General features: G+C 31.3%; 2 protein-coding genes across 4 annotated transcripts; one reads left to right on the top strand and one right to left on the bottom strand.

Moving 5' to 3' along the window:
* The first annotated feature begins 4,380 nt into the window (after positions 1–4,380).
* Positions 4,381–5,436, top strand: LOC18600676 (uncharacterized). The gene has a single exon (XM_007031270.3). It carries the CDS (start codon positions 4,454–4,456, stop codon positions 5,075–5,077), a length of 624 nt encoding a protein of 207 aa, XP_007031332.3. The 5' UTR covers positions 4,381–4,453; the 3' UTR covers positions 5,078–5,436.
* A 1,887-nt stretch (positions 5,437–7,323) lies between these two features.
* On the bottom strand, positions 7,324–9,085 carry LOC18600675 (cyclin-dependent protein kinase inhibitor SMR11-like). Of its 3 annotated transcripts, XM_088805146.1 has the most exons (3): positions 8,925–9,078; positions 8,598–8,735; positions 7,324–8,424 (listed from the first exon to the last, which is right to left on the bottom strand). In XM_088805146.1, exon 3 carries the CDS (start codon positions 8,392–8,394, stop codon positions 7,669–7,671), a length of 726 nt encoding a protein of 241 aa, XP_088661272.1. In that variant the 5' UTR covers positions 8,395–8,424; positions 8,598–8,735; positions 8,925–9,078; the 3' UTR covers positions 7,324–7,668. The 3 variants fall into 3 exon arrangements, with proteins under 3 accessions (XP_088661272.1, XP_007031329.3, XP_007031331.3); XM_007031267.3 differs by lacking the exon at positions 8,598–8,735 and having other exon boundaries at positions 7,324–8,563; positions 8,925–9,085; XM_007031269.3 differs by lacking the exon at positions 8,598–8,735 and having other exon boundaries at positions 8,925–9,085.
* Between the last annotated feature and the right edge of the window lie 9,595 nt (positions 9,086–18,680).

Here is an 18,680-nt window from a genome sequence, read left to right as displayed (position 1 = left end):
TCATTATCTTCTCGTTATATGTCAATAATAAGTTAATTGTTGGACAAGATGTGATAATGATTAGTAAGTTGAAAGAGTTTTCAAAGTCATTTGATATGCAAAACTTGAGATTGACTAGACAAATTCTTGAAACGAAGAGCTAGGAAGCTGTGGCTATTACGGGTGCTTGAAAAGTTAAACATGAATAATGCTAAATTAGTTAGCAGTCTTTTGCCAACTACTTCAGGTTAAGCAAGAAGTCTTGTCCAAAAGAGATGAAAAAAATTCCTTACTTTTCTGAAGATGGTTGATTAATGAATCTTATGATTTGTACACAACGTGACATTGCTCACGCAATTAGCGTATAGAATAGATTTTTTTCTAATTCGGGAAAGGTTCACTAGAATACTATTAAGTGGATGTGCAACAAGCTTTATAGATGCAGAAATGACATGTGATAATTTTATTTTATAGAATTATTTTAGTCTTATTTTGTTTTTAAATTTTTACTAGAATTTGGTTATTTTTAATTATTTTTCTAATTAGTTTGTTTTTATTGAGTTATTTTAATTTTATATTTATTTACTTTAATTTGACTATCATTTATTATTTTTTATGCTTTTGTAGGATTTAAAAAAGTAAAGTTTAATTTTGAAAAGAAAAGTGTTTGAAAAACTCAGAATTCTACTAATACATGCTTTAGTGTTTTGACCATAACTCTTACTCTAGATATCCAAATGATGTGATTCTTAAATCATAAGAAAGCTAAGAGATAGAGATAGGATTACAACTTTCATAAGGATCACTTTTTCCCATTCTATCTCGAAGACAAAGAAAATCTCGTCAGAAGATTGACTTAGTGTTATGCTGTAGAAGTGGCAATTTGAAGAATGATATTTGATGTTTTGGCTTTTGAACACCTCTTAACCTACAAGTTGAGTCATTAGGTTAAATTATGTTTAATTTAAAGAATTTTAGGTCAAAATTATCTATAACATAAGTAAAAAGAAACCCCAAAGGGGCTTCCACACTTGGCTATGTTTGTGGCTTCTTCTATTGACATGTGGTTAATTTAAAATAGTTGATTTAAAAAGATTTTAGAGATGGTTTTTGTGGAGCCGGTTGCATTAGGATTGTCAACAAGGAATTTTTTCTCTTTAGCTTTAGAAAAGGTTTTTCCACATTGAGTGATGGTGTTTTGGTTCACAGGGAATTGAAGCTAACAATGCTTCCATGTATTAAGAAATATATTTTTTTTATAAAATATAATATAAAAATAAAATTTTTTGGTGGATATTTGTGGATTTCTTCCAAGTTTGACGTGAAATAAATTTTTAATTTTTAATGAGACATGATAAGAATCACAAGGTGGAGTAATTCTAAATAATTTTAAAGGCATGAGATAAAAAAGAATTAATTAAAATTGAAAATCATTTAGAAAATTTCATCATTAAAATTAAAAAAAATTATAAGTATAATTAATATTCATTTTATTTTGACTTTCAAAAAATATTCATTTTATTTTAATAATTTTATAGTATCAATTATGTAGCTTATCAATAATTACTTTTAAAATATTATATTTTCTCAATATGAATTTGATTTCACTATTAGAATCATGTAATTAACAAAATATGATTATATGAACATTAGCATATATTAAGATCTAAAAATCAATCGTTTTCCAAAAAAAATATTTAAATAAAAAATTTTGCTTAATAAGAGAAAAGAAAATATTTTAAAAAAATTAAAAAAATTATCTTTAAATTATCATTATAACTATTATTTATAGTATTTTTAAATTTCAAATTATTTCTCTTTAATTATTATTATTTTTATTTATAATATTATGTAATTTTAAATTATTTTTAATAAAAAATTCAACACCCATGCGAAGCGGGGACCACTCTAGTTAGTATTTAAAGAATGCTTTGAGAGAAGTTAAAGACAATCTTGAGATTCAATAAGGTAGAAGTTGAGGTTGAAACTTAAAAAGTAAAGTTACAAATATTTGTTTTGTCTTCTTCCTTGGTTTTTATTTTTCTTGTTACTCTTAATGGTTAAATTTCACATGCTTTTATTTATCTTTACAATTATGAGCAACTAATTTTTAAGTTTCTAAGATAGCAATTGAACTTACATTTAATTTGAGTTTTTAATCTTTTTCTTACTTTATTTTCAATGAAATTGAATTGTTTATTTCAATTTATTCTTAATACTTTTAATTGCTTCACTACCAATTAAATTGATGAAAAAATCTAAACATAAATCGGGAGAAGGAGTTTAATGTAGGTTAAGATTGAAATAGCATATGATCTTATTAATTTATTTGTGTATAGGATAGAGATACACATATATGCCATGTGTAGCCAAATTTAGAATCTGAATTTAATGAGTTTATTTTAATTTCAATTCACATAACAATATAGTGTTTTAATTAAAATAAATATTTTTTTAAGATTAGTCGGGACACCTTTACAAATAATTAAGGACTTTAGGTAGGTTAGCAATTCAGCTCATTAAAATAAGTTAACGAAGAAATGTAAAATTTAGATGAAATATGAGAGATATTATAATCCTTTTATCAAATTTTATTTCTGCTTTGATTTTTATTGTTATTAATTAGTTTTGTTAATTTTTAGTTTAAATAATTATTTACTTTTTAACTATTTGGATAAAATTAAATTGTGTTAATTTTAATACTTGATAAAATTTTTAAAACAATTCTCTTTGAGATGGATACTCTATTTGTCATTACATTATCTTCTATTTGCCATTATATTGTTTTTGTGATACATATACGAGCATGAGTAGAATTTTAAACAACAACATATGACAACCTGAATATATTTCTGCAAATGAAGTTGGAAAGAAAATGCTTTGGATGAAAAATTTTTATTAAGAATTGGGATTGAAGCAAGATGCGTATTTGTTGTCTTACGGTGACAGCCAGAATGCTATTGGTTTGAGCAAATAGAGTATGTACCACAGTCGTACAAAGAATATTTGGTATTTGATATTAGTTAGGTTGGTGATTAAGGAACAAATGATACTGTTGAAGGAGATTCACACAGATAAGAACATTATTACTATATTTCTAGGAATAATCTTGAGTTATGCACCAAGTAAGTTGAGATGGACTTGCAGCGAGGAGTGGAGCAATTATTAGGATTGAAAGGGGAAGTTTGTTATATTTATGAGTCCCAATGGCCAACGACGAGGTATACGCCATTTTGTGTATCTATCAGTCATTAAGATCGATTGATTGATATAGTTTTAAATAGATTTAGCAATTCGTGCTTTCGTGTTGTAAATGTGTCAGATACGATTAAACACGAAATACGTTAAGGTTAAATACAAACATAACACGTTTAATATTCGTATTTTAAATTTAAAATACGTACACATATACGTTTAATAAATGTGTAATACGACACGACACGATTAACACGTTTATTAAATATGTCAATATACGATACGACACGATTAATAACACGTTTAACACGATTAAATAAAAATATTTACAATTAAATATAATTTTATTATTTAAATTTAAAATCAATAATTATAAAAATAATTATAACAAAACAAAAAAAATAATAATAACATCGAATATAATAAAATTTAATATAAATAACATATGTAAAATTCATTATCATATAATATAATAAAATACATCATTAACATCTAATCTTCAAATACAAATAATATCAAAAATCATTCATAATTTTCAATCGTAATATTTATATTATTACCTTTAAAAAATTAAAAAACTTATTAAAATAATTATTTAAAATTATTTATATAAAGTTAAAATAATCTTTAACTATTAATTTTTAATAGGTTTATAAAAGTGTCACGTATACATGTTTAAATACGACAACACGATAATACGATTAAGTAAACATGTTTTAAACATGTTTGTCGTGTCTGATACGTTAAGATACGAAACGTGTCATACACGATTAGACACGAAACACGTTAAGACTAAACCCATAACCTGTTTGACCTGTATCTTCTCATATCGTGTTAACGTGTCGTGTCTAAAGTTATCAGGTGTAGTTTTAAGAAGAGAAAACTACAACCAAGTAGATAAAAGAAAAAAAAAAAAAAAAACCTATGCTAGAAAAGAAAGAAAGAATAAAAAGAATTCGTTACTGATTCCAACACGAAATTCTTGGTTGCTAAGATCAATATGCCTATTGGAGCGCATTAAAGGACTCCAACCCCCTGCCGCCTGCCTCCGAAGTCCAAATCCGATGCATTGCATAAGAGAGTCTCCGCTGTCGGTTTCAGGCATTTAAAGCCCCTGCTTCCCAACTGTTAGCTGTTACCCCTCCAACTGCTTGCATTTGCATTGGATCAAATATCAATATCAGCCCCGCTACTTCACCATAATACCCTTTCTTTTTTCGTTTTTTCCACCACAATCAATTAAAACTCCAAGGAGGCTTTTCTGATCAGAATCAGAACAATGACGGAAGATCACGAACAAATCTCCCAGAAGAAACACAGGCAAAATATATGCAAACGCCGGTGTCTCTCAGTCGGTTGTGTGCTCATCATCTGCCTTCTGCTGATATTCATCATATTTCTTGTCCTGGCATTAACCGTATTCAAAGCCAAGCAGCCTAGAATCAAACTCCTCTCAGCAACACTTGATGGGGTCTCTCCTCGTATCACATTCCCAGTTTTTAATATTCAACTCAACATCACACTCGACCTCCAACTCCTTGTTGTAAATCGAAACCGTGCCAGCTTCAAGCACGGTTCTGGCAAGAGTTTCCTTTCATATCGAGGCAACCAGATTGGGGAGGCTGACATCCCACCAGGTTTTATACCTGCGATGGGGTCCACAACAATTTCCTCCCGTCTTACACTCGAGGTTGACGAGGTGGTGTCCAATATAACAGCTCTGGTCAGTGATGTATTGGATGGGCAACTTGTCGTGGATACTCGGACAAGGATTCCAGGCAGGGTCACCTTCCTGAAGCTTTTCAAGAAGCATGCTGTTGCTACATCTGAATGCCACTTTACCATAGCTGTTCTAGCTCTCAAGATCCAAAGCCAGGAGTGCAAGACTAAGACAAAGCTGTGAGTTGGATGCGTTGCGTGTTAACTGCTTAATATGTGACTGGGAGCATCTTTACTTATTACTCCCCCTTCCCTTTTACTTTGTATATGGAACGCGTACAGTATGCTCTTTTTGTATATTTGTGCTGGTCGTCATACTTAATATAGGGATGATAAAGCTCTGGATATAGAACGTATCTTTTTTTTTTTCTTTTCTTAGACAGCTTGTAAATGCAGAAGAGTCCCCTTATATTTTATTACACCTTTTTTGTTTTTCATTTCTTAGACAGCTTCTAAATGCACACGGGTCTCTTTGCACTTCTCTTTGCTTCGACATCTCTTTTCTTTCTCTTCTAAAATAAAACAAGTAGAATTATCAAAGAAGGTAAGGATATTTCTTGATCTCTTTCTTCAATATTGAGCTTTTGTTATTATTGTGTTTTACAAAAGTTTTACCTTTTGTTCAGAAAAAAAGAAATTGAGTCTAACTTTATTTGTTTTTATTTTCTTTTTTTTTGTTAGAAAAAAGCAAAAGAAAAAATAAAATCTAACTTTTTTGTGGGTGGTTGTTGTAAATTCATCTTGTTCTTTTATTTTTTCTTCAAATTTGTTACCATTTTTTTTTTTGTTTTAGAGTCTACTGTTCTACTCTGGTAGAATTGTTAAGGAACTTTTTTTTATTTTTTACTTTTCTCACGCTTGGGCAATTTAAAACTTTTTGTAGAAACTTGTTAGACATCTAAAACCCAATCTTGGAGGCACCCTGTTAGAGTTTTAAAATCTCCTCTTTAAACCCTTACACTTGGCAAAATTAGAAGCTTCCTTTTAATAATGTTATAGAATGTCCTGCAACATAAAATGATCTCAAGCAGTGGACCCAGAACCTCCTCGCCTGAGCCCCAAGTCTAAGATTGATAACTCAAATTGAGAAAATTATATTTATATCAAAGTGTTGTTCTGAAAAAGATTATTGTGATGATTTCTTCGCATAAGCAAATATCACTTCCATTCAAATTTTTTAAAATGTCAACATAAATACCTATGGAGTAATTAATAAATGTTGATATATTCATTCAAGAGGGTAAACAAATGTTCTTAAAACGAAAAAGAGGGTAGCTAAATGATAGAGATAACTACTGGCGGTCCTAATGTTATTCTTAAAATAGATTAATGTGTCAAAATGGGAATGGCAATAATATTTTCTGGCATTAAATAACCATTTCACATTATTCTCTCTTTATACCTCAAACTACGAATTTTATTTTGAAATGATATATACAATCACACTTAATCTTGTAAACATGCATAACTTGCTTAGCCAATTGATAGAGTAGTTCTACCTCTCCAATAGAATTAGCCTTCTTGCTTTAAAAAAAAAGCTAATATACGTTTCACCAAGCACCTGAAAAGCATCATCAATAAACTCTTCCGTGTAGAAACAAACACAAGGATACGCACCTGCCATCATAAGAGTAGAATTGATATTGATGGCAGTTTTTTTAAATACAAAAATGAACATTTGACATGATTATAGGAAGCAATTGTAGATTTTAATATAATTTAACAACCGAAGCTCGGCCTGATGATTGCCACCCCTTTTTAAGATGACTAAAGACTCAAAGCTTAAGGTTTGAACCCCCTCTCTCTCTATACTCTCGTATGTATAAAAGATTAAGATGATCGAAGACTCAAAGTCCAAGGTTTGAATCGTCTCTCTCTTTCTAGACTCTTATACGTATAAAAAATAAACTGTAGTTTATTGTCTCCATCTAAATATTTTCCAATGCATTAAACCCAACAATCCAGAAAGTATCAATAAACCATTTACTTGAGACAAGCAGAACCATCAGCATCTCCGGTCATAGCATTTCACAGGGAATACCACGCAAATAAGCGCACTAAAGCAAACAGCTAAGTCTAAAAGCACTTTGTTGACAACAACATCATGACATAATGAGATGAGTAAAACTCTCACCTCCAGCACAGACACGACATTAACATCCCTGACAAGTAAAACTCCATAAATATGAATCCCTGCATTCTAGGGCTCAAGACACAACTGTATCTTTACATCTAGTATCTCTAAATGCAAACCAAAGGAACATTGAGCGCTCATAATTTTGCAGTTCAACTGTTCAAACAAAGGCTATCCCTTAAACGTGTTAGGGGAACATAATGTTGACTATGAAGTGCAAGCATTTCATTTTGAGGGTTAACAAAGAAAGGAAAAGAAACAGAAGCAGACACTGAAAGAAGAGGGGGGCCACAGAATTGAGTCACCAATGATACAAGAAGTTCCTGAAGCTTGACTACTACAGACGATCATCATCTGACAAATAAAACCAGTTACAAGATGGTTCAATGATGATATGCAGACAGGATGCTACAAAGAAGGCATAATGCAAGCATTATCCCTTGTCAAAAAGAATAAATAGAGTTTTAAATAAAAAACAACTATACAATTTAATTCTACCCTGTGAACTTCAGTCAGATAGATATCTCTAAGAGCAAAAGCTATAATTAGAGGCATGGCAGTTAGGGTAGAGACACACAAAGCAAAACAGATCCCATTGCCATGTGATTGAGTGTATACAATGCTGAACTTCGTCATTACTGTTAGAATTCAAGCTTTCTGCAAAATCCCAAATCAATATTCCTTGATTTCCCAGAGGGCTTAATAGGAGCACCAGGGCAAGTTTCAGCAACTCCATTTAGGCAAGGAGCTGAAGGGGGCGTCTTACAACCATCAGAATCCCATCCTATATTTAAAAATTCATTAAGAAAACCCTCAGCTTGGTTTGAAACAATAGCTTCCAAGAGATTTTCATAAACAGACTCAAACATTTCTTCATCCGAAATAGATTCTGCACCAGTTCCATGAGTTCCAGAATCCACATTTCTGACAGAACAATCAAAATTTAGGCAGCGTGCAACACTAGTCCTCATTTCGTCAATATATTTCCTACAGAGGGGAGCCAACACCATGTCTTCTGGGCCAGGAGCAAATGGGTCGAAAACACCATCCTTTGGGGTTTTGGGACTACAGTGGTTGGCAGAAGCCAATGAGTCTTGGTTTGTGGTGGCATCAGGATCAAAGTGAGGAATTTTTTGTGGTTTCTTGACTGCCGTGGGCGGAGAGTTACAATTATAGGGGAACTCCCCAATTTCTCTGTTGGCATCTGGAGTGATAGGACCAAGGGAAGTTTCCTCATTACCTTCTCTGCTAGATGTAGATGGATCAATAACTTCCCTATTAGCTTCCTCTATGCAAATATTATCTGATTTTTTAATTAACTTGGGAGAAAGGTCTTGGCATTTGCTTGCACAAACTCCCGTATCCATAGATCCGACAATGAATCTAAGCCAAGGAAGCTGCAGCAAAGAAAAGAAATGAAAGTACCCCAAGGTTATAGTGGCTAATATTTACAATGGCAGTTGAGTACCGAACGCTAATATAGCATTTCAAAACTGAGCTTTTGTGTTCTAAAATTAATCCTTCCAAAGAGAAATCCTGAGATGTAAACAAGCTAGATTCAGAAGTAAACCTGGGACAATAAGAAATCTGAGGATAAAATAAGCAAATTGAGCACGGAAGAAGATTCCTTTCTTATTCGAAATCACAAACCCCAACATGAGGAATTTCTGCGCTCTCAAGGATGCAGAAAATTCTAACAACCCTTATACTATAGGATGAAAAGAGCAAAAAGCGAAGAAAAGAAACATATTTCAATTAAAAAACAGTCACCGAAGAATGAAGATTCAAGGAAGATGAACAAATCCGTAATAAAAGAAAAAAATACAGGTAATAAATAAATCAACTATGGAATATTTAAAATAGTAAAAAAACACAAACGAAGGTTATAAGTGGTTACCTGAGGATTGAAAACGAGGCAAACACAAATGCGGGAGGCAATGCAGCGGCCGCAGCGCAGCAAGGGGAAGGGAAGGGAAATAAAGTGACTGGTTACTTTGATTAGTGAAGCGATAAAGTTAAAAGGAGGTTCCCGTCCTTGGGGACCTTTTGACTGCGCTGAATCTCTTCCCTTTTAGATTAATATAAGCCGTTCGATCATTTTCTTGTGCTGATAATCATAACAAAGGAGTACTAGACTGGTCCGAGTGGAGTACACTTTAAGCTTTCATAGACATAGCCTCAATCCTCAGTTGAGATATATAGAGCCAATAAGCTGCTTGCACGTGGGTCGTCATGTGCGGCAGTCAAACTTGAAGCTCCAAGTCGGCTGCTCCACTTCTTGTCCTACTTACCTACACAACGCGGCTCATGGTCGCTACTATCCAAGTGACGTTCACGTGGAAAACTCAGCTTTTGTTCCTGATTAAACAAAACAAATAAAACATACATTTGGGTGTAATGGAATGAAAACAACTTAATGGTCAGTGGTTTATTGAAAAAAAATTGTTGAACCTTGTAGTGAGACACATAAATGTAATCCAGTGATTATTGAGTGTAAATAATTGAAGTGCCAAATATGCCCGTCAAGAAAAATGGATACAAGAAGTTATAATGTTAGGTACACATTAATAAAATAAAATATACATACTATTATTAGAAAATATGTGTCATTTGATGTATTTTTTAACATTGGCCATGTAAATCAAAATGGAGATTGAAGCAGACAAGTAAAAACCAAAAATGTCAAAATGGTATCGATGCTCACAACTATCGGAGTAGTTCAAGAGCTTGCTTGACAAATGATCAATAACACCCATCTCAATGGAGTTCTTTGTTAGAAAATTAAAGCAGAAGAAGAATATTTTGAGAAGAAAAAAAGACTGTGATTTTGAGAGCGTGAATTGTTACTTTTCTTAAAGTATTTTTTCAACCTCTAGAATATAACAAAATCTTTAACACATTTATCAGAATTGTGAAATTGACAGTGTAAGAACGTTATTTATATAATAAATCAACGTATACATCTTTCAATAAAAAGATTTATTTCCTTTTATAATATGACTCTTCAAATAGTATGAAAAAACTTATTTCTTTTCATAATATAGCTCTTTAAATAGATATTTCTTTTCATAATACAACTATTCAATAATTATATCTAATAACCTTTCAAAAGTTATATTTTAATAAGGTAATTATTTCTAATTCTTGAGTCACAACTTTTCATTAATAAGTCCAACATTAACAAACCATCTAACAATCCCCCACTAGTTTGAAATGTTAATTTTTTTTATAATATATATATTTATTTATTTTTACCTTTCACTCAAACAAATATTACGTAAGAAGGTATCTCTCGATTTGAACTATCAATTAGTGAATGCATCTTAGAACCCGAACGAAGTCGATGGTGTCCGCAGATTGAACCTCGACTCCTAGTGTTAGAATTGAAGATACACCACACATAATATTCATTTATATTTCTGTAAATAATCGTTCAGTTTTAGCACCATAATGGTCATGGACTTATCCTGTTCATAATAAACATTTACAAGAGAAACTCCCAAATTCTTTTTCTTGCAGCGGCACCACTCCTTATGTTTATGTAGGTGGAGTTTTCATTAATATCCCCATTGCTCTAGACATTTTTCTTTTCATAATATAATATTCAAACTGCATTAAGAGTATAACTGAACCTCTATATGCAATGGACTGCACTATTTTCAAATAAGATTTTAATGAATGGATTCTAATAATGCATCACAGACACATAACAATAACTTGTTTTTATCCATTGAACTTTGTAATTAAAGGTTATTAATTAAAAGTTGGGTTCTCGTTATTGGTGTCTAATAAGGGTCTTAAACCTATACCTTTTGTAGTACTACTTACCAAATCCCTTGCAAAACCTTTTGTCAAAAGATCTACCAAATTACTTACAAATTTAACATATGTTATGGTAATTACCCAACTAAAGATTAAGTCTTTAATATAATCATGTCTTAAACTAATATGTCTAGATTTTCCATTATGGACATCACTATATGCTCTAGACATTGTAACAACACTATCACAATATAAGAAAATGGCTGGCATTGGTTATGGCCACAACTCTATATCTAATAACAAATTTTTCAACCGTTCCGCTTCCTTTCCTGCAGTAGCTAAAGCTATAAACTCAGACTCCATTGTTGAATATGAGATGCAAGTTTGTTTCTTAGATATCCAATTAATGGCACCACTTTTTAGGGTAAAAATCTAACCTAAAGTGGACTTATTATCATTTACACTAGTAATCCAACTTGCATTAGAGTATCTTTCTAATACACTTGGATAGTTTGAATAATATAAGTCAAAATTTTTAGTTCTTTTAAGATATCCAAGAACTCTCTTAATAGCTCTCCAATGAATTTTATTAGGTCTACTTGTATATCTTGATAATTTGCTGACAGCAAATGCAATATCTGGCGTAGTGCAATGCATAGCATTCATAATGCTTCCAATAGCACTAGCATATTCAAGTTATGCAATTACTTGTCACCATTCTTAGGCATTTTCATACCTGAGTTATATGTAGTACTAAATTCTTTTATATTATGATGTTTAAATTTATTGATCAATTTCTCAATATAGTGACTTTGATTGATAACATAACCATTATTATGTTTCCTAACTTCAATACCCAAAATGGTATCAACCTCATTCAAATCCTTCATTTTAAATACAGAGGTTAAGTATTCCTTTGTTTCATTTATGTCGATCATGTTATTACTAAATATTAGCATATTATCAACATAAAGACATATAATTACTCCATAATTTTTAGTGAATTTTGAGTAAACACATTTTTCAGTCCCATAATGTTTAAAACCATAAGATAATATGGATGAGTCAAATTTTTCACGCCATTGTTTAGGAGCTTGCTTTAGCCTATAAAGTGATTTAACCAATTTACAAACATTTTTTTCTCATTTCCAGGAAGTATAAAATCTTCTAGTTGTTCCATGTATACTTTCTCCTTTAAATCATAATTTAAAAAGGTTGTTTTAATATCCATTTGATATATATGTAACTTATAGATCGAAGCTAATGCTATAAGTGTTTTAATGGATATTATTCTAGCTACTAGAGTATATGTATCAAAATAATCTATACCTTCATTTTGTTTGAAACCTTTAGTAACTAATCTTGCTTTAAAGGTTTACATGGAACTATTGGTATTATATTTTCTTCTAAACACCCATTTACATCCAATCAGTTTAGAACCTGAAAGCAAATCAACTGAGACCCATGCATTATTAGACATTATTGAGTCCATTTCATCATTTACAACCTCTTTCCAAAAAGTTGCATCTCTTGAAAACATTACTTAACTGAAAGTTTTTGGGTCTTCATCTACACTTAGTAGAAGTGGTATTTTATTTATTATTTTGGTTCTATCTCCTTCAACTAAAAAAATAATTGAATTTGGAGAAACATAATCATAATCTAAATGTTTCTCTTTTTCTCAATCTTTGACTTTTTCTTGGCTTAATAGAGTTATTAAGTTTTTTTTCCACCAACTATTGGAGCCATTTTGTCACAACCCAATTCTCGAGCATGACTGATGCAAAGACCCAATAAGCATAGCCCACTAGGCCCAAGCAAGCCTCTCAATATGCACTTGTATATTAACCCATCTATCTAGCATATTTCTTTAAGATCTGTGCTTAATAGTGCTCAAATGTCAACTTCTCCAACGCAACTTATAAAACCCAAGTGAATGCTCACATTAGCATCATAATTCAAATCATACATAAATAGTTGTCAATATATCTTTACAAATTCACATGAAACATAGACAAAGACTTTAACCGTCAACGAAGTGACTCTGGATGAGGAGATATGACTACTGAGTGTCAAGATACCTATCCAAGGGATGGGGGTACACGGACACCTCAATCTACGAATCAACGACCATTGAATCTGAAAATATGAAGTTGAAAACGTGAGTATAAACTCAGTGAGTGAACATAGGAAGAGAACAAGCAATATAATAAGGAAAAGTTTGAAATCATAATGCACTTATTTGAAAATGATGCACTTTAGCTTAAGTCCTTATTAAAACCCTCAATTGAACCCTTGGTCGCTAAATCATGTGACGATAGAGAATTCATATTCAACATGAAATTGGAGAAGTGGAAAATATGGTAAAAACCAGCCAAATGCTACGTGAAATAGAAAGTTTCATTCTCGCTGCAGAAAAAGGCATTTTCGATTTGCATACGGTTTAGTTTTTCAAGCATATCTTCCACTACATGGGTTCAATTGACATGTTTGTTAGGTCATTAGAAAGCTAAGAGGCAGGGCTACGACTTTAGTGTTTACCATTTTGTCCAGTTCTGATTGAAAGGTGGTCAAAATTGCTACCAAAGTGACAACACTGCATCACCATCGAGAGTTTCTGACCGCAGCGAGAATCCATTTCGCTACAGCCAAATTCCTTGTTGCAATGAACACCAATTTGACAATACTTAGCAACTTTCAAAGTTCAACATGCAAGATTCACATATGCAAAACCATATACCATACTCATGAACTTTGATTTCATAAATATAGATGTATATATATATATAAATGCATAGAAAACACCAATATTAGCATAATCACACCTGGCTTATGTACATCCCCCCACATCGTGCACATAGCCGATGTCATCATGTGCATCCCCCCACATCGTGCACAATCAGTGTCATCGTGTACTTCCCCCCACATCGTGCACACGGGCACCATCATCATCCATCTCCCACACCACCATCATCACCGGCATGTGCATCCCCCCACATCGTGCACACACACGGTTATAGTCATCATACACAATATCAATTATCATGCACAACATATATATATATATATATATATATATATATATCATCATAATGAAATAGTGCATGAATCAATAACAACCACATATCACAACATAAAATCATTTAGCAAAAGCTTGTTCCCAAGGCACTTGTTTTAAGATAAAGTTGTATAAAATCATTCAAATGCTTTGTACAAAACAGTCACATTCTCAAAATGATTTTGAAATGTAGTTCACTCACCTTACTATAGCGGGATATTACATCGCTATTTGATTGGATGTGTCTCTAACTATTTTCACTGGCCGGTCTCTCGTTATTTACTCCAGCACGCCATCATAGTACTCTAACCTTATCTTTGCACTTTCTAACAATAATACGAACTCAATATATTTAATTACATATGTATACGGGTAACACTTCAATCAATTAATCCTTACTTAAATTTATATTTTTCATCTTATCATGAAATCATCTTCAATTAACTCACATTTTAATACATTTTTACCAAAATTACTTATATCATTGCTTACAAAATTCCTTAGATTATATCACCGACAACTTAATTATGATGTCACGTGTCTACTTCAACCTTTCTAAATAATTTTCACCCAAATCTATCTTATATTTCCACACATAATCCACATATATGGCAGCAACAATCATTCTCACTTTCACTCGATTATTTCTTAGTTTACATGCATTGTTATCTATCTAACTTTCAATACTTTGTTTCTCAATCCTCCATCCACAATATTCCTTTTTCATTTCTTTCAAACAACATGCCATACAATCTTAATAATTTTCAACTAGCTTAGGCAAATAAATCATTTCAACAACCATAATTCCTCACAATATTCAACTAACCGTAGACTTTAAAACATAGTGTTATGCTTACCATTTTCCTTTTCCACTTTGAGTCATTCATGTACCCATGGGTTTATTGGCTTACATGTTACCAATTTTTCTCCAATCAAGCCAATCTTTGTTGCCACAAGACATTTCTCTAAGTCACTAACTCATTTTCAAAAACTACTTAAGTCAAAAACAAGAATTCTTATCGTTCCTTGCTTGCATCACCAAAACCAAGCTTTTTTCTTCCTTTTTCTCTTTTTCTTTCTTCTCCTCTTAGGGTTTAGGTGTGCTGGAAATTGGGGTTAGAAGTTGTAACTTTGGTGCACAAGGAGTTGGGAGATGAAAGAAGCAAGAAGAGAAAGGAAATGGAAAGAAAATGAAAGAAAATTAAGTTTCCATGGGAAAATGAGAGAATGGCATTTGAAGCTTCAAGAATGAAGAAGAAACATCTTGCTGGAGGAGATGAGGACTGTTTTGGGCTGATAAGGATAAGAGTCAAAGCTTCCTTTGGAAGCTTTGACCAAGCTTTGTGTAAAATTATCGTTTTGCTCTTTTTGTTTCTTTCCATTTTAATTTAGTCCTCCCAATACTCATTTAACTCCAACTTCCTTCTATTATCTTCTTCTACACATGTACAAATAAAGTACGAAGTTTGTACTCCAACACGGTGTCTCCATAATATTTTAAATATTTGTTTGTCCGCGCTATCTTTACTTAATAAAAACACGCGGCCCCATTAACGTCATTTTTCTCCAAAATTCTCTCATTCTTCTTCTCCCCCACTTAGATTGACCATATACTCATTCTTCATGAAAAATTTTGACACTGAATAAAATATTAATTTTTTAATATTATTTTATTAATAAAATATTATTTTATTTTAAAAATTTTCTCTTGTCTCCTTGGTATCCAAAATGCCTTATTATGCCTCAATTGACTTTCGAATCACTTTTATCTCACAAATTCTTCTTTGATAAAACTATCATTATTTTATTATTATTTTCTCGTGTGTAGAATATTTTATCCCAAACTATTCCTTTCATCTTTCATCATTTCTAAACATCATAATTAACCTCAATTGGCATCCAGTAAGTTTTTATTAGTCACAATATCAAAGTACGGGGTATTATACATTTCAATTTACTTTTCTTTTTCAAAATTAATATAATTGTAAAAAAAATTATTTTCTAAGAAATCAACATGTATAGATTGAACTATAACATTATAATTTAAATCAAGTAATCTATATGCTTTTGAATTTTGTGCATAACTAACAAAAATACTTTTAATGCTTCTAGGTCTTAATTTTGTCTTATGCGGATCCGTGACTTTGTAATAAGCTATACACCCCCACACTTTACAATAATTCAAATTTGGTTTTTTGCCATTACTCAATAATTTATATAATGTCATAAGTAACTTTTTTAAAGGAACTTTATTACTTATATAACATGTTGTTAAAAGTGCTTCTCCTTAAAGATTAAAAAGAGCTTTTGCATTTAACAACATACTATTTACCATATCTACTAATGTTTTATTTTTTCTTTCGACTAATCCATTATGTTGGGGTGCATAAGAAGTTGTCCTTTCATGAATTATTCCATTCTCTTTATAAAATAGAGAAAACGAGTCTGAAAAATATTCTTCTGTTCTATCACTTCGAAGAATTTTAATCTTCTTTTCATTTTGATTTTCAATAACAGTTTAAATTCTTTAAATTTGTCAAATGCTTCATCTTTTGTTTTAGGGTTCTAAAATATGAGTGAAGAGAGAATAATCATTAATGAACGTTATAAAATACCTTTTCCTTCCCCTTGTTAGTAAACCATTTAGTTCACAAATAACAGAATGTATAAGTTCTAATAATTCTAATTTTCTTTCAATTTTTGGAAAAGGTTTCTTAATCATTTTTGCCTCAACACAAATTTCACATTTTTCAAAACTATCTTTTTGACATGAAATATAATAATGTTTTGACATAAATTTTAAAAATTGAAAATTTAAATGACCTAGTATAACATGCCATAAATCAGAAGAATGCTCAACAGTATACGTAAAAGAATTATTCATTTATTGATATTGAGCTTGAACATTTTGTCACAAGAATATCATTTTCCAACAAATACAGCAATGTTCGATACTACAACCTTATCAGATTCTAGTACAATCTTAAAACTATTCTTACACAATAAATGTGCAGATACAAGATTTTTTCTAATTTCAAGAATATAGAATACATTAAGTAAAGTTAATTTCTACCCTGATGTAAATTTTAACTCAATCGTTCCTTTGCCAAGCACTTTAGCAAGATTATGGTTCTCCATTAAAATTTCTTCCGGTCTCTTGAGTTCTTCGTAACTCTTGAATTGTCTTTTGTCATTGCAAACATGAATAGTAGCATCAAAATCTAACCATCATTCTGAATGTTTTGTTACAATAGCCATATTTACTTCGGTAACCATTCCAATATGTATTTCAGTCACCATTGCAACAAGCTTTTTAACATCATGTTCAACAAGGTTTACCTTGTTTCCATAACAAGAAGCAATAATCTTGTTTTCAAGATTTTCAAAATTTTTGAACTTACACTCCTTGATAAAATGTCCTTTCTTTCCACAATGGTAACACATTTTATCACTTTTATATTCCTTGGATTTCTTGAAGTTTATTTTCTAGATTCTATTTCTTTTTAATTTTCCAAAACCCTTTTCTTTTTCACTGACGAAATTTGTATTTGACCCCAGAACGAGTGCATCTCTAGCATGATTTTTTACCTCAATATGAAAACGAGTTTGAAACTTTTCAATGGTAAAACTTTCTAGAGAGTGCAAATTTTCTTCCTATATCTATTTCAAGAAGGTGGAAGTTTGGATAGAATTGCTCCTACTTGAAATGAGTAAGGAATTTTTATTTTCAGTTTGCTTAATTTAAAGACCAGAATTCGTAACTCATGTACTTGATCCATAATTGGTTTAGTATCCATCACGGTAAACTTAAAGTATCTCAATGCAAGAAATTTATCCGTACCTTTTTTCTCCTTTTTGTACGTTTCCTCAAGTGTAGTATAGATTTCTTTTGTTGAAGTTTTATATATGAAAGATCATACAATTGATTAGTGAGAGAATTGAGAATGTATCCACGACATATAAACTCATCATGTTTCCGTTACTCCATGTTAACATCAGTAGTGGTTGCGACAGCAGTTGTTGTTGCAACGTTATTTTCAGAAGATGTTACTTCTATTGACATGATTTTCTTTTGAATTAGATGGTTAATTCGTCTCAAGAACATAATAAATTTTCAATGTGGTTAATAAGAATACCATCTTATCCCTCCATCTAGTGAAATTCATTCTGTTGAATCTATTGAGTTTGATCATGTCAAACCCTGCTTTGTAAAATAATTATTACGTCATTTACATGCTCGATAGAATGTTTGTATATTTAGGAAGTTCGAGAAATTGTTAAAAGACGATATTGCCCTTAATGGTACCATTGAGTCGATTAAGCCTCGAACTAGTTCAAATAGGAATTTTAAGGTGAAATTAAGAGTTTCACAGTTCAGGGATGACTCAAAATGGTAATTCGGAGTTTGAGGATCAATTTGGAGTCAAACCAGAATTTTCACTATCTAGGGGCAAAATCGTAATTTTTCCACTCACGGATAAATTTTGAGATTTTGAGAGAATTTAGATCACATTTGACAAATTGGAGAATGGTATGAGTATAAGGGATGAAAAATATGTCTATGGGCAATTTTTCAATTTTTGGGACAAAAATGTAATTTTTCACTTTACGGGGGTAAAAGTGTAATTTTTAAAAATTTACCCCACCAAAACTTTGGAAAAGTCTAGAAATTTCATGGAAGACATGGATAAGTGAAGAGGATTGAGTGGTAGAAAAATAAAGTCAAAAAGATGACTAGAAAAAAATAAAATAATAAAATATTCAAAAGGTAAATAAAATAATAATATTTTATTAAGCCTATTAAAAGGCTTGAAAATTTCAGAATTATTCATT

The sequence above is a fragment of the Theobroma cacao genome, chromosome 4, assembly GCF_053813885.1.
Source record: "Theobroma cacao isolate CCN51 chromosome 4, ASM5381388v1, whole genome shotgun sequence".
Classification (NCBI taxonomy): domain Eukaryota; kingdom Viridiplantae; phylum Streptophyta; class Magnoliopsida; order Malvales; family Malvaceae; genus Theobroma; species Theobroma cacao.
The sequence above is the reverse complement of the archived record's forward strand: the minus strand, read 5'-3'. Positions and strand labels throughout refer to the sequence as shown.

Coding starts and splice junctions, on each gene's coding strand:
- LOC18600676 (XM_007031270.3), top strand. CDS start 4,454: ATGACGGAAGATCACGAACAAATCTCCCAGAAGAAACACAGGCAAAAT.
- LOC18600675 (XM_007031267.3), bottom strand. CDS start 8,394: ATGGATACGGGAGTTTGTGCAAGCAAATGCCAAGACCTTTCTCCCAAG.